The sequence below is a fragment of the Amblyomma americanum genome, chromosome 1 (assembly GCF_052857255.1).
Source record: "Amblyomma americanum isolate KBUSLIRL-KWMA chromosome 1, ASM5285725v1, whole genome shotgun sequence".
Taxonomy (NCBI): Eukaryota; Metazoa; Arthropoda; class Arachnida; order Ixodida; family Ixodidae; genus Amblyomma; species Amblyomma americanum.
Window position 1 is genome coordinate 99,434,272 of NC_135497.1, and position 25,839 is coordinate 99,460,110.

The 25,839-nt window shown below is 49.6% G+C and overlaps 1 protein-coding gene across 2 annotated transcripts in view; it reads left to right on the forward strand.

Annotated features, from left to right (window-relative positions):
• Window positions 1-25,839, forward strand: part of fus (epithelial splicing regulatory protein fusilli) — a 124,072-nt gene that overhangs the window by 72,971 nt on the left and 25,262 nt on the right. For both annotated transcript variants that reach the window (XM_077646355.1, XM_077646356.1), the window contains exons 6-9: window positions 4,341-4,451; window positions 17,800-17,975; window positions 21,004-21,098; window positions 21,907-22,152. In XM_077646355.1, coding sequence (XP_077502481.1) covers window positions 4,341-4,451; window positions 17,800-17,975; window positions 21,004-21,098; window positions 21,907-22,152 — 628 coding nt within the window. The remainder of the gene's footprint in view (window positions 1-4,340; window positions 4,452-17,799; window positions 17,976-21,003; window positions 21,099-21,906; window positions 22,153-25,839) is intronic.

Below are 25,839 nucleotides of genomic sequence, written 5' to 3' on the forward strand. Positions count from 1 at the left end.
GAATCTCGCGCGTGCCCAATATCGATCTACCTGTCACACCAAAGACTTCGTGTATATTTACGCGCGCTTACACGGCACCGCTGTCACCCGCTGACGAAGATTTTTGATGAGCGACCGAACAGCAGTTTTGCACGTGCACTGCGCTTCCATCGATCCGAATTGCCATCAGACTATGCCCTGCCGCATCATCCCTTGCAGCCACCATGGGTGATGGCTCAGCCTTCAGTATGCTTGCATGCCCCTGGCATAATCCAGAAATCTGCGATGCCGGTTAGCGGAGTGAAGCAACATGCTCTTGCCTACATCTGTTCAGAATACCAACACTGTGTGCACGTATACACAGATGGATCTGCGTCACCAAAGGCATCAACGGCAGCTTTCGTAATCCCCGCTCAGCAGACGACCCGCAGATTCATTTTAGGACACAAGTCTACTTCAACCGCTGCAGACCTTGCGGGCCTTCGGGAAGCGATTCGCCACATCTGCGGAGAATCGCGTCAGGAGTGGTGCATTTTCACTGACTAAACCTGCGCTGCAAATTTTGGGATGCTTCCTACGCCACACCGCCTACCGAGCTCTGGCTCTTGATATCATTAGTCTCCTGCCATTTGCTCAGGAAAAAGGCCACCGTATAGTGTTCCAGTGGGTCCCTGGACACTGCGGACTCGATAGAAATGAGACCGCCGACGCTGAAGCAAGGAGCGCCTTCAGCAGTGGCCTGCGTACAGCTGTGCCGTTCTCTAGACCGGGCACCACTTGTCTCCTTTCGGAATCAATGAGGAGTGCGACGGCTAGGTACTGGGCCCTGCCAGACACTCGGCACATCCGCCTTAAACGGCTAGATCCGGCGATGACCTTTTCTGTTCCTCGCGGAATACCACGCACTATTGCATGCGTAATCCATAGATTACGTTTAAGCGTCGCCTTCACGCACAAATACTTGCACTTAATAGGACAAGCGGACTCCCCGGACTGTACAACATGTGGCGTGCAACAGACTATAGAACATGTTTTAGTGGCGTGTCCAGCATATGCACGTGAAAGACTCATGCTCGCACCTGCTTTGAAGTCTATGGATACAAGGCCCCTCTCGGAGGATTTGATCCTCGGCGCTTGGCCAGATTGTTTGAAAACTGTGCAGACAACGCGAGCGCTCTCACGCTTTTTAAGCGACACGGACCTTGCCTCGCGTTTGTGATGCTACAGAAACTGTGCCCTGTTTTTTATGTATTTTTTCATCTTCCTCCTCCCATCATCACCATCCGGCCCATCATGACCCTCTTTTTTTTCTCCTCTTACGTGTTCCCCAGTACAGAGTAGCAGGCCAGATATTTATTTTTCAGGCCAAGCTCTCTGCCTTTCCCGTCAATAAACCCGCTCTCTCTCTCTCCTGGTAAACATACAGGATTTTTAACCGAAGACTTCCACAATTTTTAAAACTAGGGTTTTGGAGTTAGTAGAGCACTTTCTTGGCATATCATTGTCGGCGGAGTAGTACATTAATACAGCTATAAGGCGTGCTAACTGGCAGGCTGATTAACTAATATTGTATAGTTTTAACTATTACCGTTAGGCTCCTTAATTTTCAGAGGCGTGTAGCCTGTCGTAAGTAATATCAATATAAGTTTTCACAATTTTAAAACGCGGTACCTTTGGCGCCCCGGCCCAACAAATTTTGGCTATTTCAACGCGTTACGTGCACTGGAGAGGTTGCTTTACCTGCAAGCTTTTCCAAAGCCCATGTATATCGGCGCGATGTAGCCAAAATTTGTTGGGCCACAGCGTCGAGCTTGAGAGCATTTTCGAAATTCTAAAAACTGATACGGATGTTACTTACCGTGGGCTACACGCCTCAAATTAATTAAGGATCCTAACAGTAATAGTTAAAAAGTTAACCATTCCACATTAGTTAACCAGCCTGCTAGTTAGTACGTCTTAGCTCTGTTCTTTTATACTGCACCGCTGACAATGCTATACCGAAGAAAGCGCTCTTCTAACTCAAAAAGCTTATTTTAAGAAAATTGTCAAAAATCTCATGTGAAACACCCTGTATGATATTGAGAAACGTATAGCCCACCGTAAGTAACAGCAATATCAGTTTCTGGAACTTAGAAAACGCCGTTACGCTCCGTGCTGTGGCCCAAAAATTGTGACTACATCGCGCAAAAATACATGCGCTTTCGAGGAGCTTGCAGAGAAAACAACCCCTCCAGTGCACGTCACTTGTCGAAATAGCCTTAATTTGTTTCGCCACGGCGCTGAGCGTGAATGCGTTTTCGAAATTATAAAAATTGGCATCTATATTACTTACGATGGCCTACAAGCTTCTCGATAAATAAGAAGACTAACGTTAATAGTTTGCTGGCGAGCGGGGTCTACAAACTGCACACACCAAGGATGTTGCATTGTGCTATGGACCTTTACAGCCTGGGCGTCCTGATGTTCGATGTTTCTGGCTGGGTTGCTTTGTGCAAATGAAAGAAAATGAAAACAGTAGACCGTTGCCTACGCAATAAAACGGTACACTGTGGGAATCTGGATGCGGCCACTGGCTCCAAAGTGTTCTGTGATTAGCACAGCTACTTCCAGTTAATTGCGACGTCAATTGCGGCGTCACTGCCCTGTTTTGCAGCAAAAAAAACCAAGAAGCAACAAACAAAAACAAAAACCCTCAGCAGTCGGAAGATCAAACTGCGCGCAAATGTGTAGCTTCAAATATAAGCGGAGTCTGGATTCGCGAAGGTTTTGATGGTTAAGATCGTTTGGCGCCCGGCCGGCGCCTTCGCTCTCACCTTGTTGGCTGCACTGGTTAGCTGGGCCACTGCGGCACGAGCCCCCAGTATCGGAAGAACCGCCTGCAAACACTGCGGGTTGGGCTTTACTGACAGAGAAATTGTTTCCGTAGTTAGATTCCTGTTGATTTTTCTTATTAACTGGATCACTATATGGTACGCTGTATTGCGTACACCGAAACATTTAGGATAATTGAGGATAATTAGCTCGTGATGACCATAGTAGCGCGGAACGCCATGTGTTAATTCTTCGAGTGCGCTTTGTGCCACCTCACTATAATAATAATAAAAAAAAACGTGCGAAGCTCGTTTAGTAAGCCTTGTTCAATTCGGGAAAATACTACGCAATTTGTAACTTGTGTAGCATATGCATACAGGTAGTAGTCAGAAACATAAGAACGATAAACTGGGCAATGACTCTCACCAAAAATATTCACGTCCTTTCTGATTGTAGAAAACGTTCGAAGTTCCACATGCAGCACAAAAAACTATTAGTAGTCATATCCAGCACCTCAAATAGTTCGAAATCATAACTTTTCCCCAACCTTAGCATCAATTAAATTGCAGCTTGAAGAAGATTGCTGTTTCCCATCCGTCGACCTTTCGCACGCATTGTCAGCTGTTGTTAAAGGTTACCACTCTGCGGTCGTCTACCCCGCCGATCTTCTAATTTCTTGAAGAGTGCTCAATACGCTAGGCCTAAGTTGTTTCGATAAAAATCATTCCCTCAGCGTTAAGGTTACCAGCGGTTACATCAGAAAGTATTTTTCGGTTCAGTTTTGACGTAGGTAAAATGGACTGTCCTCTGGCCCTTTTGACGCTCGCTGCATGGTTGTAGCAAGGCGATAAATGCGATTTTGCATTTCTTTCTGTTGGAAGAGACTTTCGTAAATTTGTGCGAAGCCATGCTATTACAAAGTGTGGCTTCAGTTCTACCGATCCACTGGATTTTCGTATCGGCACTTCGCCGTAGTTTTCTTGAGAGGCGGGCGTCGGATCATGTGCGTTAACCACACTGCCCTGTAATTCTGAAGCAATGCATGAATAACATATCGTAAAAAAAAGCAAACAAGAGAAGAAGAGAGAGCGACAAAGCTTTGCTGATGTGTCGTTGTGACGTAAAACGTCCGCTACACAATTCGTATCTCTTTGAACCTGCTAATTTGGCACGGCCACGAATAATCAGCCTTAATCCGCGTGAAGCTGCTCATTCGTGTTCGCCAGCCAGCGAGACGTTGTGCCTCCAAGACATCAAGTAATATTGAGAACTTTCGAAGCCTTGCTACTCTGATTTCTGAGAGCACGTTTCAACCACGCTTAAAGTGCTCTCCTCGGAAGATGAGTACGGGCGGTCGCAGATACTACGAGAGATTTGGAGGTAGGTAACTAGCTTGGCTCCACAGTGGCACGAAAAGTTTGTAGCCCCGACATCGCGAGGCTCACGCAACTCTGAGCAGCTTCGCTACCCGCGCTCTGCTGTCGCGTGACTGGCCAGACACGGGAGTGCAGTGCTGACGCTTCCCTCTACGTTTCTGTGCGCGCGTGCAGCAGCAAAACCGACGTGGTGGACAGCAACACAGTGGTGAGGGCGAGGGGTCTACCATGGCAGTCATCGGACCAGGACATCGCCAAGTTCTTCAGTGGTCTCAACATTGTCAAGTGAGCAGTGCCACGTTTCACACTATTTCTGCCTGTTCGCGATGTTCCAAATTAGCAACCAAGTGTGCCGGTACCATTTTGGGCCGCATACGCGAAATTCCGCAAGCTGTCTTCCCCGCACACGCTCCAACTAAGATGCCCCGTGGCGCAGTTCGAAGCGCTGTGGGAGCTAGGCCCCGGCTTCCACGATCGAGAAAGAAGGCGCCGGTACTTGCTCTCACGCGCTGTGTTTGCTTGAAGCTCGAAGTAGCTTTTTTTTTTTTTATATCGAGACCATCGAGATGTGTGGGGAAGCCCGCCTGTCGTAGTTCGAACGACGGCGTTTTCGTTTCCAGTCATGGAAAGGCGAAACTGATACTCAAGTAAACTGTTTGCGGATGTTTGTGACTCCTCATCATCATCATAACTACATTCAGTGCAAGACAAATGCCTACTATTAACCTAGTCCGGTGCTAGAGGCCGCCACCTTATCCCCGCAAATTTCCCTCTCTGATCAGCACACCCGACTCGCTGCCGCTTGTCCCTTATGGCCTCCTTTATGGTGATTCTTCAGTGCCTAGGGGAATTCGCAGGCGAAAAATAACCAGGCATTGTGATGAGGCTAGCTACCTTGGTCATACAGAATTTATTTCTTTGTTATATCTAACTTCACGACATTATATCATGCTCAGGTTTTCGTACCATTTCAACTAACTCTAGTGCTCATGTATTATTTTATTTTCTTGAGCGGTTACAAGAGTACCCTCAGAAACAGTTTTCAAAGTCGAGACGCCGCGGGGGTTCATTGGTTATGGTGCTCTGCTGCTGACCAGAAAGACGCGGGTTCGATGCCGGCCGCGGCGATCGCATTTCGATGGTGGAGAAATGCTAGAGGCCCGTGTACTGTGCGATGTCAGTGCACGTTAAAGAACTCAAGTTTGCCGAAATTTCTCTCAACGTCCCTCATAGCCTGAGTCGCTTTGGGACGTTAAGCCCCATAAACCAAACCAGTTTCCCAAGTCGAAAAATTATATCCATAAGTCTTTGCCGAAATACTCAGTTAGGCTAGAAAATTGACTGATATAGGCTAACCAGGTTTTTACAATAGCGCTTTTCTGCAAGTGCTCAAAGATTGGCCTGAACGATCATAATCACAGCTTTGTGAAATGATGTGGCTATATTTTCCTGTAAGAAGATTTTGTTTGTAAAGAATTTTGTGTATTTCAGCTACATTTTCATCCACACGTGTTTTACTTTGTCGTTTCGTCTGTCACGGCCCTTATCTATTTCAGGTAGAGAGGTACTGCAGATGTTATGTAGTTATCTCCAACCTCACTCCCTAATGGCACTTGGCAAACGAGAAGTCTATAACACATCAGAAAATGTTACTTATTCAGCGCGCCTTATTTCCGCCACAACAAAATTCACGGCCAGATAATTTTCTTTTTCCTTTGGTGTGCTCATGAATCTGCGTAAGTCGTTCACGTAGCACAACATGGTTTCAGGAAACTTTTGTGGTACCATGCAGTGCTTGTTCACAACGTTCGCAATACAACCTCGATACGCACTTGGCGCCACCATAATTCACTTACCTAGAAATTCTGAACATCTACATGGTACGTCCACTTCGTGTGGCTTATTGGCAGCTCATACGTAATTATACGGGAGCCCGTCTTTCATGGTAAATGCACAAAAACTCTTCAGGAGTTCGTTGCGTATCGAGGCGACCCTATTGTTCTGTGCAACATTCGAAAGACACTCGTTGAGTCATGGTGGTTTGAAAAATGATTCCAAACGGCTAAGTGGAAACGCAGTTCATCTTTCTCGCACTTTAGCCTCATCAATGGGAGATAGCTGAGGAGCGCAAGTCTACATACCAGCAGATCACAAACTAGAACAGAGATTAATATACCCGAGTGAAGGTTTCTGTAAGGTCTGCCTCCTTTGCTGATTGACCTTACGAGGTTCGATGTCTTCGCCGCACCAGAGATACCCACCGCCCGAGGCGGTTACTTGGTTTGATGACCGAAGGCTTTCTCGCACCAGGGGTGCTCCGTCGGAGACGGTATTGCTACGACTCAGGAAGCTGGTGTTAAGGGGAGTATGACTTGATTGTATTATACACAAATATTTACATTGCAAGTAGGTTGAATACACAAGAGACAAATTAGAAGTGGCAAAAAGGTTAAACAACAAAAAGGTGGAACTGGCTACCACTGGGGAAGGCCCCTACTCGGCATAGCCGAAGATGCATAACATCAGATCCTGTCGACTGCGCCAGTGAAAGTTTCCGTAGGGTCTGCCTCCTTTGCTGGTTGACCTTACCGGAGCGCCCCTGGTGCGAGAAAGCCTTCGGTCATCAAACCAAGTAACCGCCTCGGGCTGTTGGCACCTCTGGTGCGGCGAAGACATCGAACCTCGTAAGGTCAACAGCAAAGGAGGTAGACCTTACGGAAACTTTCACTACCCGGCCCCGCATAAATCACTAAATAAACAGAAACAGGTTGTTTGGAGGCAACTTCAAACAGGCACATTCCCTAGCCCACACAGAAGAGCCCTAATGTACCCCGGTAACTTTAAACCACAGTGCCCCATGTGTAAGGATCTGAAAGGGAACCTTGCACATATGATGTACGGATGCCTCAGGCTTGGGCCTGGACCAGAATGGCATATTAGCAACAAAGAACAGTTCGAGACTGCGGTAACCAGCTCGGAATCTGAAGTTCAGAGGCTGGTGGTGGATTGGGCACTGGAGGTCGCCAGCAGCCACGAAGCCGCGGCCATCGCCTGAAGCCTTGGCCCCAACACCGCATCCACGGCGGTGACAACGCAACCTTTTTGGTTCATTAAAGTTTTCAATGAAAAGATGAATGCATTGTTTATTATCCGTTTGTACTTTTAGCTTCCTGTGAGGGAAAACAGTTGCTTTTGTAGCTGAATTTCTATAGAAAATCTAATTATTTCAAGTAATCTGCTGTACCCAGGCGTAGAATTATTAAAGGGGCTCTGAAAGGGGCTCTAATAAAGTTGCGGTATGCCTGGGATCTTAAAGCACGCCTCGTCACCAATAATGTGCAGGAAGAATTTTTTAATGCGCTTTGTAGAAACAGTTATCTGTAGTCAGAATTTGAATTTCAGCGTCTTCGCGCCTTTCCCTCTCCTCTCGTCACTTTTTGCACATTGGAAGGTTGGCGCTCCTCTCCGCCGGCCCCACCTCCGGGGGAGAGCTTCCTGACCCGCCGGAGCTACGCGGCCGATTATTGCGAAAACAATACTACGCCAGGTCTATAACCGCCCGTCGCGTATGCCGTGCTCCCCCCAGAGCCGGCGCTGCGCTTGGAAGGTGGTGTGACGTCAGCTCTCTGCGTTGCTATGACGACGCGTGACGTCAGCTCGCTCCCCGCCGCAGCTAGAAGGGAGCAACTCGTCGCGTGCGCCGTCGCCCCCGAGCCGGGAAGGGCTCGCCATCTTTGGCGCGTGATTGTGGGCCGTCTGCTGCTTGAAGAAGTGTATTATTTGGCTCAGGTGTTCATGTCAGCACAATGCAGTGATTGAGCAAGTTGACGTCCTCTCCTCGGAAGGTGTTTCAGAGCCCCTTTAAAGCAAAGGCTGGCCCGGTACCAGCACGATTTTCAGAATTGCTGCACGTTGTTGTTATCGGAGAGAGCACTGAATTAAGACCACGGAAAATGGGGACATCGTTTGCGCTATGCTAAGCGTCCGCGGTTTTCTGCGTTCGCTCTCTCATCACGAACAATTACGCATTAATTGGCATGAATGTGGGTACGGCTCAGCTTAAAACTCCAATACAGCTCTTGCTTATCTATTCTGAGGAATGGGACAAGTCCAGAATTCTTGGACAGCAATTTTAATTGTGAGGCAACCGTGTAATACTGTAAGGTACTGTTATGGAAATATCGAAGGTAATGGCCCATTCTTCGATGCGCAGCATAGTCTCTCTTTTAAAGTTTGTCCATCGCTCGCATTGAGTAGTGAAGACTGCCATAGAAAACTAATGGGAAGGTTTTTGGCGATAGCAAAAACGTTAATAGCAACAAAAAAAAATGCAAGCCTGTCGAGGGAAGATCTGCGGATTGATTGATTGTTATAGTGAAATCTTATGAAAAAACTGCGTTCATAAACCATTTCACCGTCGAAAAAAATGCGCTTGTCTAGAATTACTGGGCTCCGCCGCGGTGGCTCAGGGGTTAGGGCGCTCGACTACTGATCCGGAGTTCCCGGGTTCGAACCCGACCGCGGCGGCTGCGTTTTTATGGAGGAAAAACGCTAAGGCGCCCGTGTGCTGTGCGATGTCAGTGCACGTTAAAGATCCCCAGGTGGTCGAAATTATTCCGGAGCCCTCCACTACGGCACCTCTTCTTACTTTCTTCTTTCACTCCCTCCTTTACCCCTTCCCTTACGGCGCGGTTCAGGTGTCCAACGATATATGAGACAGATACTGCGCCATTTCCTTTCCCTCAAAACCAATTATATATATATATATATATATATATATATATATATATATATATATATATATATATATATATATATATATATATATATATATATATAGAATTTATGGGTATGAACGCAGAAGATCCCTCATTTGTCAACCGGAGTATCGATTGATATGATTTTGCATTGAAATAGAATAAAATTACATCTAGGGACACATGAAAGCAGAATTGCATTCAGACCTCCATATTTTCATAAAAGTTGTCAAACAGCTTACGTTCATTTAAATGCTTTTTGACGTTTCATCTTTGTACTATGCAAAACAGATGCCAACAGATGCTCGTCCTTGTCTCGTCTTTGTCCACGTCCTTTTAGCGCTGCTTTTCTGGGAAACATTCTGTAGAGGTTTTAAATCGGATGGCGCTGATTTCCTTCGTTACGCTGTGCATAAAGCTGTTACTTTTCATATGTGAATTTTGGAGAAACGGACTTATTCATAAAATGACGACACCTCATAGAATGAAATTTACTAGTTTATCTTTTCCCTTGGACGTTTTGAATATATATTTTTGTAGTATTTGCTTTATTGCGGCAGCTGCAGGACAGTTCAATAAAACTGAAATCTTAGGGCACCTAAATTTCGCTACTTTCGTTTGTTTGTTGCACGAAAAATTAAAAACTGGACATCAGCAGTTATCACTTTAAACTTGTTCTGAAGTAGAGTTTCATCCACAGATCTTTCTGCCTCTTCTTGAGATTGGTTCTGTGGCTTACCCACGAAACCATTTCTTCGTTCCAATGTATTTAGATAGAAACCCCCTTGCTGAAGCCTATAAAACAATCGCAAAGTGTCGTATCCTTGTTTAATGCTGGAGGGCACTTTCTCTTAGAATTTCTACTCATCGTTAGCAAGATGTATAAGCACCTTCCTCTATGCATTGCAGATCTTTTTTTTTTTTAATTCCCGGAGTCCTGATGACTGCCTGCCTGGCACAACTTTTGGTGCGAATCAACCTCTGTCTTCACTTAGCCGCCGTCTTTTCTACTATATCCAGTAGTGACTTATTCTCTTCTACTTCCTCTGTTAGGCCCCTGTCCCACAGTATCGCGTGCACTCACTACTGAACCAATAACATTAAAATCATTTGCCTGACTTTGAAAGAGCATTCTGAATGTTTTAAATGTGGATATCTTATCGCTAGAACATGATATTTCGTGACAACAATTATATTTACAAATGTTTAAAGATCTGACAGCTGGACAGAAAGATCATAGCCTGAGGAATCATCTGCAGTGAGTGGAAAGGGCACAGCCGGCGAGCTGCTGAACTTTTTCAGACCGCCTTGCTCCTCGAGGCGGAGACAGTAGTAGTAGTAGTAGTAATTGGTCTTTTGGGGAAAAGAAATAGCACAGTATCTGTCTTATACCGTTGGACACCTGAACCGCGCCGTAAGGGAGCGGATAAATGAGGGAGAGAAAGAAGAAAGAGGTGCCGCAGTGGAGGGCTCCGGAATAATTTCGACCACCTGGGGATCTTTAACGTGCAATGACATCGCACAGCACACGGGCGCCTTGGCGTTTTGCCTCCATATAAGCGCAGCCGCCGCGGTCGGGTTCGAACCAGGGAACTCCGGATCAGTAGCCGAGCGCCCTAACCACTGAGCCACCGCGGCGGGTGGAGACACAAAACTGAAATGATGTCAAGTGCGTTGTAGTCATGCACTGAATTGCCAGAGTCCTTCAGTATATTTTTTTTTACAAAGGACTCTGAAATTACCTTGTTACCCGTTTTGGTGCGCTCAGGTACGTTTCTTCAGTCAGGTCTGGTGATTCAGTCACTAGTGGTAGGTTGAGCCTGTGAGGGCATGTTGACTGGCCGGTATGAGTTTGATGAGCGAGAGGACGAAAACGTTATTTCGCACCATTCCCAGCTCTCAAATTAACCAGCAAGGGTGTGGAGCCGCCCCCATGCATACATTTCCTCTCTTTTTTTCCTCCCTCCTCTCTTCGCCCCCTTTCCACTCCTAGTGAGGCACTTACCGCGCCTTTCCTCCCCTCAATGTGGAGCTTCAGTTGGCTACGTTCGCGGGCGTTGCTGTGGCGTCCACGGGCTGGAGCTGCCTATGATAAACGGACAAAGTAATGAATCGAGGGCTGTGTTTTTATGGAGGCAAAACGCTAAGGCGCCCGTGTGCTGTGCGATGTCACTGCACGTTAAAGATCCCCAGCTGGTCGAAATTATTCCGGAGCCCTCCACTACGGCACCTCTTTCTTCCTTTCTTCTTTCACTCCCACCTTTATTCCTTTCGTTACGGCGCGGTTCAGGTGTCCAACGAGACAGATACTGCGCCATTTCCTTTCCTCAAAAACCAATTATTATTATGCTGTAGTAATCCGCGGCTGCTCTCTCAATTACGACGTAGGAATGGGATGTTGTAAGCTCTCCTTACAATGTTGGCTCCTTTCCGATAAAGGTCAATTATATCCAAATATTAATTTGAAGTTAAAAGAGGCATGTGAGATACAGTGACATTTCTCGCAACTAACCCTCAAGCGTTCACGAAGTAGAGCAAAAAGTGCAGCATTTCTTTAGAATACTAGTGCACTTATGAGCGTTCTGTGCAGTAGAGAGAACCGCATAGTCGCCAGGAATGTTTGGCTCCATTGTGCGGTCGAACTGGTGGTTGCGGATACCCGCCTATTTTTTATAGTAATGTTGGTGGCGAGGCTGCAGAAAAAAAGAACTGTGTTTTCGATTCTTAAAAATTATGCTAAGAAGCATTCACACCAAGTATGTCTCTTCGGAACTGAGCCGGCAATTTATTATCAATTTTTAAAAACAGTGTTTTTTTTTTTAAATTCGCGGGCCGATTGGTGTGCTCGTAGTGACCGATTTTGAAACTAAAATCGTGATAAAAGACGTCACTGTACCCATGACGTAGCCAGGCCACCACACGCTCTCATTCGCTGGAGCCACGGCAGCCACGACGTCACGGGCACACTTCTGGTAGTCTCGGGGTCGCGCGCCAGGGCATTGCCTTCGCGCATATGGTTTCAATTTTCCTCTGCCGCCTCCTTCTGTCGGAAGTTCCGGAGCCACTCGCAGTGGCTCGCCGAGTCGCTACTGTCGTCGGGTGCATTTTTCTTCCTTTATTCTCTCACTCCCTCCTCTATCCCTTCCCTTATGGCGCGGTTCGGATGTCCGCCGAGTTATGTGAGTCAGTTACTGCGTCATTTCCTTCCCCCAAAACCAATATTATTATTATTATTATTAAAGAGCATTTATGAAACGTTCGTGTTAACGTTGTGCAGTCGGCACTAAAAGTTTACGGGATGAGCGTGCTAGGGAAGAAATTAGTTGCAGGTCTGCCTAGCAACCCATTCGCATGATTTTTGAATACTGGTGCTAACGAATGGGCCATGCACGTTCCCTTATGTTCGCAGGCATTTCAGATGATTTGCTCGCGTCACTGCGTCGAAATAATTTTTTCCCCACATCTAAATCTCGTGAACTTTTTCTGCTGACTCTACGTTGCGTGAAACCATGTGAAGATCGGTGTTTTAGGTCGAGTAATTTGGCCTGCTGTTAAAACATCGCATTAAAGTAAAGGCGCGTTTATACTCCGACTTAACGCGCGCGCGGCACGACGACGTCACGTCGGCCAAAGCGAGACCCTCTATACTCCAACGGCGCTTGACCGCCGACGCGTTCGGCGGCTTCGGCGCAATCTGACCACGCTGGCGGAGACTTGGAGCATGTCTCTATTTCGCGCCGAGTGCGCCAGCCGCCGCCGGCCTGGCCAGACCGGTTCCGCGTGCTCGTCGGGGCGGCGCTGCTTCGCAAACCTGCGAGAGATGGCGCGTCGAACGTTCTGCGCATGCGCTACTCCTGGTGCAGCCGCTGAGCCGCGTCGGAGCGGCCGGACTGTTGGAGGGCCGAATTCGCGCCTGGCGTAGCGTCGCCAACCTGACGTGACTGACCACCGCCGGCGCTCGCCCGCGCGCCGAGGAAGTCGGAGTATAAGCGCGCCTTAACACCGCATGGTTTACTGGCTGCTTAGCGATACGATATTGACGGACCGCTAGAGAAAGAATTGAGAGGACATTTTTTTCAAAGTCGTGTCCGACCGCCCAGGAAATTATCTGTTGCACTGGGATGTCCAAACGATCTTCATTGCTTTCAAGTACCTAGCGTTTTCTGACCTGAGGGTCACTTTTTTTGTATGTATCGCAATGCTGGAAAATGGGCACGGAAAGCGCGCAATGTCAAGAGATGAACCATTCGCACTCTCGGCCCATGTTTACATCACCTGCATTGGAACGCTGTGCTCCCGACATCGTATTTTGCAGACACTGAGTTGACTGAGCAAGCACGCCGATGATCTCTCCCTGCACAGCCGGAATGACAAAAGCGTCACCGAGAGAGATGTATAGACGACAATTATTCTTGAAGAAAGGCTGCCTTGATAACAGGGACGAATTTATAGGCCACTCTTGGAGCCGGCGGTCCCATCTGAGCCAAGCATTTCTTTGACTTTTCTCACCGAAGAATGGGGCTCAGCGTGGCTTTACTGTGCAAAATTTTCGTTTCGGAGAGGCGACCGCTTACATACCCCCCCCCCCCCCCCATAAATTCTAAATCCACCGCTTCATGTGGCTGAAAAGTGAAGGTAAGAAGTTAAACGCTCTCTCTCTCTCTCTCTCACTCACTCACTCACTCACTCACTCACTCACTCACTCACTCACTCACACACACACACACACACACACACACACACACACACACACACACACACACACACACACACACACACACACACACACACACACACACACACACACACACACACACACACACACACACACACACACACGGACACACGCACGCACGCACGCACGCACGCACGCACGCACACACACACACACACACACACACACACACGGACACACGCACGCACGCACGCACGCACGCACACACACACACACACACACACACACACACACACACACACACACACACACACACACACACACACACACACACACACACACACACACACACACACACACACACACACACACACACACACACACACACACACACACACAGAGTGAGAGAGAGAGACAGTGAGATGAATACAAATCTTCCTTGCGCTAAATGTCAGGCAGTGCTTGTCCACGCGTCCTTAGAAAACGCGTCCAAGAAAGGGCTCTTTGCACGCTTGTCGGACGGATCTAATTCGCAACTCTGAGCGAAAGAGATGTCGTGCAGTTCGTTTTCTGGTGTCTTGCCCTTCCCGTTCCGTTTTCCGGAATGTCTCCTAATTTCTGCGATGTACGGCAAGGGCACTGTGTCTTTCTTTTTGGATCAACGTATCGCATTAAGCGCTATTCTGTCCGCTGGCGGCTCCACTCGAGACCACCGATGGAGTATTTCTCGCGCGCATTGGCCCGTTATCAGCCTGCGCGATACCGGGCCCGCGAGGGTTGCAGCCGCAGCACTGCGGATTTCGTGGCGCAGCAGTTCGGCCGGGGATGGAGTAGCTGCTGATATTGACGTGCACTGCGGAGCTCCCCGTGTACGCAGTTTTTTTTTTTCGGTCTTTCCTCTGGGTGTCCGTCAAAGAGGGATTTTTTTTCGGGGTCCTTGATCTTAGTGGACCGTCTTCCGTCAGTGCTTCGCAGTGGCTGTCGTGCCGGCCGCCCGGCGGGGACGCGCTAGGTGAGAAAGGGGAAGCGCAGATTGCGTATGTATTAAATAAAAAGGCCACAAAGCGAGAGGCGCGTGCTTATCGCCGCATCCTTCTCCTCTCTCACCGTGGAGCTATTTTCTTTTTTTATTCGTCGCTATCGGGACTTGGAAGGCGTCCGCGCGCGATAGTGCTCTTCCCGCAACCCACGCGCCGGCGCGCGGCTCGACGCGTCAATTGCCGCCGCCCGCGTCGAGGGGCGGACCAGCAGCCGGATAAGCGGTCTCGCCGAGGTTGCTGCGACGTGGCTCCCACCAGGCCGACTTTGGGCCCTCCTCGACCCAAAGGCTGGCACCCTGCTCGGACCACCCGGGATGCCATTCAGCCAAAGGTTGGAGCGCATCTATTCTCGCGCCGCCGCACTCTGCAACCCGCTCTGTAATGCCGAGTGTGAACGATTCTCCTCCTGTCCTGCTTTCCGTGCATGTGGCTCAAAAATGCAGCGTCGGCGCAGGGGATATTCGATGGCGTATACGAGTGGCGAAGAGAACTCCTGGACGGTGCACTGGTCGCGCAAGTCGTATAGCCGGGTTTAGAAACCGGAGGCCTCGCGTGTGCGCGGTCCCTCGAATCGCACGTGTTTTTGCGGTCCGAGTCGTACGAGCGACAACCTTGCGAGAGCCGGGGCGGCCGCGTGGTACTCCGCTGGTTGCTCCGAGACGAAGGGTCCTCCCCACCGCGCAGATAGGGACTCCGTGTGTGTGTGTGTACTGCAGAATTGCGTCTCGTCCTGGCGAGACATGGGGCAGTCAAGGCCGGACACGGGGAGAGTTCAAGTGTGCGGCGCGCTGAAGGGCAACAGCTGGGACGGTCTTCAAGCCTTTATCCGACTGCTCGTGGCTTTTGCGGATGTGATTCTGAACATTATCTGCGCACTAAGTGGCGCATGCGGTGTTCGTACCTCGGGGTTTAAACCCACCTATTAGGCCCACTGCGAGAGAGTGAAAGGCAAGGCTAAATTCGCGTGTCTGGCATTAATCGAGCCATCGCCGAGCTCAGCAGCTACTCATTTTATGAACGAGTTACAAAATTCTCGTCAGTTTAACCCGGCGTCTTAGGTGCAGGAGGCACTTCTTAATTGATCATTTCAAAAAAAAGAAGGAAACGTTCAGACGGTAGTAGCTTGCATTTGGTATGTGGTCTGAGTGGGTGTCTTGGAATCCGCTACTTGAACTTATGCAGAATAATAACTTCAAGTAGTGAATCCTGTAGAAGCGTGCCGACTGTTCTCTTTTGAGGCGATCTTGTTAGCGCTATTGTTAAGCTATTATCTTATAGTACCAATTCTGATATCTCGCGATAAGGAAATAAAAAGATAAGGTGTACTTGTTTTATACAATTTCGGCACGCTTGCCTCCTGCTGAGCAGCGCTGCTACCAAAACGTGTATGCATTGCTTATTCTCCCCCTCTTCCCCCACCCTCCTATTTCCTCTGTGTTATATACGCCAAGCTTAGGGCACACAAGGGGTGCAATAGAAAGGGAGGGGAAATTACTCTTAATAGCTGGACATACATCCTTGTGGATGCGTGCCGTTATATTCCCGCCGACTCAGCAATCGATTTCACTACCCAGCTGCTGCACGTTTGCAGTCGTTGACTATTCCTGCGTCAGTGAGCAATTTGAGGAGCAGCTCTGTGTCCAGCCTACGCTAATTGATGCAGCGAATCATCTCGCAAGTATGACTAGGGCACAGGGTGTGTAAGCACGCACAATGCGTCTAAACTATCTTCTGCGGGAGCAGTTTGTTGGGTATCATTGTTCGGACTCAGTGACTTCCGAAAATGAACAGAAAACTCGTGTGTATGTGATAATCCACTGACGTCTGATCTGGTTTGCAGTTGTGTCGCAGCCAATGTAACATTTTCTTACTCCCGAAACAAAGCTGAACAGCGTAGTGAAGGAGCTGCATGCCCATATTACTATCTTCGATTCAGTTTGTCAACACTATACCTCTTTTTTTTTTTAAGTTTTGTCTCTCTCATTCGCTTATCGAGGGTGCAGTGGTTTTATGCCTCTCTTTTTATACACTTAAAAAAATTCGTGCTATTCTCGAACTCACTTCTACTTATAGCATCTGAATTGAGCATTGAACAGTGCTACGCGTATAGTGTCGGAATGGCATTCTTAGAACAGTGTTCTTGAATCCTTTAGCATACAACGGCTATTCCCAGTGGCGGTCCATTTGTTGTTGAGAGCACAATGCTCGTCGCATATTACGTTCCTGTGCAAATTCTTAGCCCTTGTGCTTCGGTGTTGCGCAGCAGATTCATTGAAGTTGATATGGGGAACGTTAATCCCTTCCCCGTTCTTTTTTCATTACAGGCAGTCTCCGAAGGCTGCAGAGCAGGTCTGCACTGAGTTAGTTGCTGCACGTATCCCGAGGTTGTGGCGTACGAATGATCCCATTTAACTATACACGTTCACTACTTTCTCAGTTGCGAACCTATTATTTAATTACGATCCGCATTTTCGTTGAGCAATCGCTAAAACCGCATACACACAAGCTTCACAGTCTAACGTGCTTCTACGGCGGCTTGAACAGCGAAGGCATGCAGTTAAAAAATGCGTAGCCCTACGCCATTTTTTTTTCTGCCTCATATATTATGATTGGATGTCAACGGAAGATTGGCTCGTCAGCTTTATTTCGTTTGAAGTTCAGCAATAATTAGGATGTAGAATAGCCTGATAGTTTAGCTCAGCTAACCATATACAGGGTTAGGTATTTAGGGCTTCCTTTTAAGGCACGCACACAGAGATATGGACAGAGGCTGTGCACCAGTCCACATTTAGAATGAGGCTGTTCAGAAATTGTCACGGTCATAATTCGCACTTGTCTCCCATTATCGGCCATTAAACTACGTGAAACTCGCATGCCGTCACAAATGCACTATCGGGGACAAAAGCCGCCGGGACAGGCGAGTGGAAACCGAAACCGATTTCTCTGCTGTTAGCCCGTTGCTCGAGACCAAATTGGTGGTGGCGAAAGTCGGACTTTAATGTGCTGTAGTGGAGTGATGTGATGGCTAAAAGAAACGTGGCGGGTCCCGGAGACTTGTCCCCGTTATTATTGCTCACTCTCAGTGTTTCTTTGGAGATGGTTTTCGCTTCGCGCAGTGACGTCAGAGATGCTGACTTTGGGGCTGCCTTTCCTCCGTGCAGGGGAGGCGTGGCGCTCTGCCTGAGTCCGCAGGGTCGGCGGAACGGAGAGGCGCTGGTCCGCTTCGAGAACAGCGAGCACCGGGACATGGCGCTCAAAAGGCACAAACACCACATCGGCCAGCGGTACATCGAGGTGTACCGTGCCACGGGCGAGGACTTCGTCAATGTGGCCGGAGGTAAAGGGAGCCAGCCGCTCGTTCCTTTCTGCGCCTGATTTCAGAGTTCCTCCTTGCACCCGCTCCCCGCCACTCGCTGCGGTTGATCACCTTGTCCAGCTCTTCCCCTTGCATCCAGTTCGTCCGGCCGCGATTAGGAGCTCCGCCGCTTTGCCGACCTGTGCCTGGTCAAGGGTTGGTCAAGGGCGTGTACACCTAAGAGGCCATTATTCGCTCCCTTCTCTTTGCCCGGTCTCTTCATTGTTTCTGGCCGAGTTTTGCGCGTCACCGAGACGATTGCACAGACCTGTACTTGGTGAGCAATACTCAGAAACACCCCCGGCGCGCAGATAGTGATGCATCTTGTTCGCCGATTGCTGCTGCCACTAGAGAGATAAGCGCAGAGAATAAAGGTACGCCTCCTCCACTACAGATCCGAGCAGAAATGCCTTTCGCCGTCTATCGCGATTTTCTCGCTCGGCCGTTATTTTGTTCGCCCTCAGATCAGCCATTCATTGCTGCTGGTGCGCGCTGCAGCTCAGTGGCGTCGCCTGTCGTGAGAGAAATAACAGATGGGTGGATTTTAATTACCTGGCGTCTCCTTTGAATCGAGGTGGCGGCCATAGCAGCACCTTGCGAGGTAAATTTAAGCGGCAGTCTTAATTATTTCATAATTTCTTAGCAGCACCACTTGGTGGCGTGCTGACCGTTTTATTTTTCACTCGTCTGATAAACTCTCGCCGAATAGCATGCTCCAGGACAGTTAAGGTGCACTTGTTTAACACTATTTTTATTTGAAAAAAAGAAAGGCACAAAAGCGCATTTTGTGCAACATTGTCTACCCGCCGCGGTGGCTCAGTGGTTAGGGCGCTCGACTACTGATCCGGAGTTCCCGGGTTCGAAACAGACCGCGGCGGCTGCGTTTTTATGGAGGAAAAACGCTAAGGCGCCCGTGTGCTGTGCGATGTCAGTGCACGTTAAAGATCCCCAGGTGGTCGAAATTATTCCGGAGCCCTCCACTACGGCACCTCTTCTTCCTTTCTTCTTTCACTCCCTCCTTTATCCCTTCCCTTACGGCGCGGTTCAGGTGTCCAACGATATATGAGACAGATACTGCGCCATTTCCTTTCCCCAAAAACCAATTATTATTATTATTATGCAACATTGTCTTCCATGCTGCCCTTTATCCCGGTATTTCAACTGATTTCTTACGATTCGCCTCCTTTTAAGCACGAGGTGCTTTTGGCTCCCATTCCCAACAAATTCATGCGAACATCGTTCGGAAATCGCGGCGAACCTGGAGCCAAACATCAAGCCGTTCTCCTCCGAAAATTCCGCTGACTTTTCCAGCAGAACGGTAGCCAGCAGAAAAGAAAAAATTCAGCCCTAGACAGGATTCGAAACTAGTGCCGGCGCCAACGAAGTCGCTTCGTTCTCAGATGCTTTAGCCACTCCAACTTGTATCGTCCCGCCCAACGTGTTGTTAGTCGTCGTCTTCTTCATCTTTCATCCGTTCATTCTGGGCTTCCAAACGCTTTCAACCCAGCCGCGCTGTCGCCGTGGCTGTCAAGACATAGTAAAATGGCTCATCTATATCGCCAATGGGAGCTTTATGTAACCGCACACGAAGGTGAGAGGGTGGCCAAACGCCATGGTAAGGGCGAATAACAGCGGACGAGCTTTGTGGCGCGTCAAACAGCGAAAGTAGTGAGATACGCTGGACGCGCTACTCATTACATGGCAGCACGTAAAGCACCAAGAGCAAGAAAAGAAGCCCCGAAAAAAAAAAGCGCCCTGCTTACCTCGAAGGACAGAAGCGAGCGAAGATAGGTACACATTCAGCAGCCAAAGGCCCTGGGACGTACCAGTGTGCGGCTACCGCCATCTATGAACAATCCTAGAACGCGCTACGCATCTTTCTTTCAGTGCATTACATGCTTGTACCTGCTCTCCACGGTGAGATAGACTATAAATGTTTGGTGCGTCTTGTTTTTCTGTGGAAAAGCCTTTACAGCGAAAGTTTGTAATAGCTTTGTAAAAGCCAATCAGTAGCAGCAATTTAGAGGGTACAACAGCAACCGTGTAACCTGTTACGCGTTGGGTGGACATCACCGCCCCGTACCTTAAAGCGCGATTGAGGTGTCCACTGAACCAGTTATGCGCCTTTCCTTTCCTCAAACCCAACGAAGTCTAAACCCTCCGTTGATTTTGAGAAATTGAAAGGCGCATAACTTCCTCAATTTGTAGGTGGACACCACCGCCACCTCACAGCGCGATTGAGGTGTTTACTGACCCAGTGAGCCAGTTATGCGGCATTCCTTTCCTCAAAACCAATGAAGAGTTTAGACTGCCAATAAGACAACGCTGGGAACGAGACTATTTGCTTTGTGCAAGCGGGGCCTGGGGTCCCTGAAGTGTGCCGGGAGCGCCATCGAGCCGAAGAACACAAGCGGAAGAAGGCCGAGTATACGCACGTGATGGAATACAGACGCCAATACGGGCCTGTGGGACGCCCAACCGGCAGTCGCCATTGAAACGTCGAAATGGGCGTGCAACTCCAGACCTTTCGGCCGCTAATGCCAATCAGCTTTCGCTGATTAATGCACTGATCTGGTAAACTTAGATGTAATATTTTCTTTTTCAGCTGTGACTGCTATTGCATAAAGCTTCACTCCTCTCTTCGTTCTGTCTCTGAGCGCTGCTCCATTGATAATAATAATAATACATGATGCCGAAGGCGATGATGATGGTAAATGAGGAGTTCCTGTAGCTGGGCGTGTTGGTGCATATTCAGGAAAGACATAGGAGCGCAAAAATGCGAACACGGACGTAGTGAGGGTACGGGACATGCGCTGTTCCCGTACCCTCGCTACATCCGTGTTCGTATTCTTGCACTCCTATGTCTATCTTGGATGATGGTAAATCATCGCCCACCCTGGGGACCTTGAGCCTTGGCCAATCCCCCACAGTGGGTAGTGGGTATGCGCCATTTATCCCTCCAGGACAACAGTCGAGGCAAGTTTTCTCTCGCTGTCTGTCACCTCCGCAGGCAACAACAACGAAGCACATTCCTTCTTGTCCCGAGGCGGACAAGTCATCGTGCGCATGCGTGGGCTACCTTACGACTGCACGGCTAAGCAAGTGGTAAGCATGTCTATTTTACGATCGACTGCATGGCATTTTATTGGTTGGAACCTCTGCACCTCACACATAGACTATTCGCGTCGGCGGCGTGAAGACCGTTCACTGACCATTCAAGATCGTGCCGCGCTAAAACTGACGCCCGCAGCGTGCGATGTGTTCAGAAAGCGATGTGTTTTTCACGCAATACCGTCAGCCTGTTGGCTGTGATAAACAGCTGGCTGAATGCCATTGGGTGATCTCTTGAGCTCGTATATAAGCGGCATCACCTGGCACTTCGCCTCATCCCCTCCCTATCGGAGCCAGACAAATCTAAGCCCTTGCACTCCTGGCCCGAATCAATGGCGCATATACGTAGTGTTCTTAACTTTCCTCGTTTAAGAAAACTATGTTCACTGTAGTCTTTCCACAAAGAAAACTTCGCTCTGGGTCGCACCCGCTCTTAAATCCTCCCCGAAATCCCGAGGCTCCGAAAAAATAAAATCGCTACGCTACTGGCAGAAAATACTGGACTCCATTCACAAAAGTTCTCTAACCTAAGTGCACTGCCTGATAGGCTGGCACACGAGCGACGGCCAGCCGCAATAACAAACAAAAAAGGCCAACCACGAACCGCACCTCATCGGGAAAAGACTTCTGGAGCTTGTTTAATGTTATAAGCACGCGTTTCCTGTCCTTTCGTGGGACGGTCATCGTTCTGGAGGCCAACGCCACGGCCACACGTGGTTCTTGGCAAAAGCGTCCGCATGCTAAGGCGCAGGCCACGGGCCTGACAGAAGGCGAGCCCATAGCAAGCGGCGCGCGGTCGCAGGTGGAGTTCTTCGCTTCGTCGGGCGATGGCAGCGAGGCTGGCTCGGAGCCACACACGAGCTGCCCCGTCATGGACGACGAGGACGGCGTGCTGTTCGTGCGCAAGCCGGACGGCAGGGCCACGGGCGACGCATTCGTGCTCTTCGACTCGGAGGAAGTGGCCAGCCGCGCACTCCACAAGCACCGGCAGCTTATAGGCTCGCGCTACATCGAGCTCTTCCGCAGCACCACGGCAGAGGTTCAGCAGGTGAGCACGACGCCACTAGAGAGCGCAGCCTGAACGTGCTGTTTAGGGTGCCTTGATGTCCGCTCGCCTCACACCGTGGCACCCTAGTGCTGTTCGGTCCGGGCGCCCAAGTTAGCGGACGTGCCCGCCAGCTGCAGAGAGTGTGGCCTCAGGTATCTATATCTATCTAGCTAGGGTGCCTCGATGACCTCGTAGCTTGCATCATTTGTGCTAACGTAAGTACGTGCCATACCAAGAAAGGCAGCACTGCTGCTGTGTTCCCTTCCACCGCGGTCAAACAGGCACTGGCATCCACCTGCGTGGTCGCCGAGCTGATCGAATCTTCGAAGGGCAATAAAAAAGACGTTCCCAACGTGGTCATAATTACGGATGTACGGCAGCGCGGTGGGCCGACCAACATCACATCTGCTATTCCGAAGGCATGAATACGCCTGTAAAGCCTCAGCGCCTGCGAAGAGCGTCCTCGGTAGCGCTTTTAAATGCCGGGCCATCGTCTGGAGACTAGTCGTAATCATAATGCAATAGCGCAGCGGTCTGCTTCAAGCTGTCCCTAAACGCGAAGTCCACTCGGCAGCGTTCAGGCGCAAGTGTGTGCAAGGGGTGGCCCAAGGCCTCAGGCCATGATGCTACCCCGACCATACGACAAAATCGCTGCCGCCCCGCCAGCGCACCATTTTCTCTAGGTGGCTAAGCGCGTGACGTCAGCAAGCGGTGTTCTCGACTTGTTTGCTGGCTCCTCTGAAGATTCGTAAGCCGTTTGTCTCAGCCCCCGAGGGAGCGAACAAGGTTGTCAGCCAGCACATCGAGCGTGGCAAGAAAGCATAGGAAAAACAGCAAGAAATTCTCGGGCGATCAATGCGATTGATACGAATGGTACATTACCTGATACGAATGGTACATTACCGAATGGTACATTACAATGTAAATGATACATTAGCCTGTAGCACGGTGTAAGAATATTTTAGGTGTTGGCACTGCCCGCCTGCCGCGGCGGAGGGCGCGCACAGATCATGTTCGCCCTCTAGTACATGCGCCAACCGCAGCGGCGCTGCGGAGAAGGGGCCCTTCGCTTGCGGAGCGGCGGACGCGGCTAAGCGGTTTGCGCGGCTTTCGTTGCAGTTTTAGGCTGTATTTGTCGGTGTTTTGCGCTGCTACAATGCGTCACAAGGTGTGGACGTGAGGCTCTCGACTTCCACGTTGTGTTAGGTACCGTGCACAAAGTTTGTTAGAACCAGCTTTTGTGTCGCGGTTTGGGACCACCCGCAGTGGCCTTTGTGCAAATGCACATGGTAGCGCAAGCCGACGTCATGCATGGTAGTCGCGGCCTATGTATGTACATTGTGGCTGTAATGTGTTGGTTGTTGCGGTGCAACACCTGAGGGATCCAGCCGGTTCCAGAAGCCGATTAGACGCGATTATGGGCAAGAAGGGCTTCGTAACCAACTGCAGATCGGCCTACCAGAGTTGTCCGCACCAAGCGTAATTTTTAAACCCATCTCGAGCTGGGAGGACTGGGAGGTCCTGTTCACGTCTGCAGACCCGACATCGCAGCTTGCTGCGGTGGCTCGGGCTGCCGACGCCATGTCCCGACATGACCCACTTGATGCAGTGCGGGACCGCGCAGTGCAGTGTCTCAGGGACCCAGCAGGGTCTAAAACTCACTTGCATAAATAAAGTTTTTCTGTCTGTCTGTCGGAGCCTGCTCGCATTGAACTTTGGCGCCAGGCAATCATCGGACCAGATAGAATATTGCAACCGAGCGACCACGTCTGCGCGAAGCACTTTCCCGAGCATACGATACAAATAACACTACGCAGACTTCAATAGCAAGGCACTTTTAAATGCGCCCAAGAAACCGGTCCTGTCTTCGAGCTGTGCCCAGTATTTTTCCAGGCTGTCCCAAATCTCTGACAAAAGAGGCAAGTTCAAGAAAGCCTCCTAGAAAACGACAGTCTGCAGCCACGTGTGCCAAGCAGGCAAGCAAGCGGTCCGCACCCGCCGCTGCCGCACTGCCCTCGGGGACGGCCTGTGAAAAACAAAAAGACGCCGATCCAGCATGGAGCCCTATAAAGAAACTGCGTTCAGGTGGATGGAGTTCATCATGCGTGTCAGATGATCAAGGAACACGCCCTTCTGCCACCATGAAACTTGGAGGCGCCTCCTCACTTAAGTGCAAGCTCCGTCTTCATCGGCATTCATGGTGCTAAGATTTGTTCTCTTGAGCACTGCTCCGAGTATACTTAATATTCTATAGGTGCTCAGCGTTACCTGTACATGCCATGGCAGCATAGCAGTTAATTTTGGTCGACGATCTCGTGGCGAGTTTAATAATAATAATTGGTTTTAGGGGAAAGGAAATGGCACAGTATCTGTCTCATATATCGTTGGCCACCTGAACCGCGCCGTAAGGGAAGGGATAAAGGAGGGAGTGAAAGAAGAAAGGAAGACGTGCCGTAGTGGAGGGCTGCGGAATAATTTCGACCACGTGGGGATCTTTAACGTGCACTGACATCGCACAGCACACGGGCGCCTTAGCGTTTTTCCTCCATAAAAACGCAGCCGCCGCGGTCGGGTTCGAACCCGGGAACTCCGGATCAGTAGTCGAGCGCCCTAACCACTGAGCCACCGCGGCGGGTGGCCAGTTTCCACCCGCTGTACATTATGGCGCAACAAAACATGATGGTATCAAAGGCAGAAGGCATGCCGGTAAGATTTATTACAAATATGCAGCTGCATAATTTACCGGGCCCTAGAACGCTCGATCGAGAATTTCGTGGCCCAACATTATTGAGGTCAACAAGTGACGTTACCATGCCAACTGCAATTATTCTAAACTAACATCCGCCAATCCCAATTTGGAGTCACGTGAGTATTTCACCTCTGCGCGTTCACGTCGGTCTTTCTTTGAGGGAGACAACAGCCCAGCAGTATCGGTGTCGTTGTAAAAGATTGGCTTGGCAGGAGGAATGCCAGGGGAATTTCTCTTCACCATTTTTGCGTCGCGTAGCTAAAAGTACACTGCAGTAGCCATTAAAACGTCGCAAATGCACACTTGGTTTGCTTGTTTTTCGGTCCTTGTGCTCGTTCATATAAAGCTGGAGGCGTTCCGGAACGCAGCACAAGAGCGCAGGTTCTATTCCTGGCTGCGGAGGCAATATTTCTGATGCAGGCGAAATGCGGAAACGTCTTTGAGGTTTCTCTGCACATTAAAGAACTCCAGTTGGCCGAGGTTAAACACGTTTTCTACACGGCGGGCATCATCTCACAGCACTGGCGCATTACGCTGCTCAAGCAATGTCTGAACGTACGCCTAGGCTCTTTGGCCCAAATCCGGGAGCATGCTGCGTTGCGGCCGACCTTTTATATTTAAGAGTCGGTATAGTTAACTATGCTCTCAGCATTCGTGCGGATGAACGAAAAAAACTTTGCAGTGAACGCATTTCGATAACGAGCTCGGAAGGATCGCAAAGCAGCCTCCTCGCTGCTGTTCCACCCATTCATGCAGTTCAGCATATAAAACACGAAGTCCCCCAAAATTGTTTGGTTTCGATAGCAGTTACAAAGCTTCTGTTTAACAAAGCGCACGTACACGCCGCGGCACCGAACGATCGCGCAACACCTGCATTACGGCCGCCGCAGCTCAGCGACTATACAGCCCTTCATCATATGGCGCCATCTGTCCGCGTT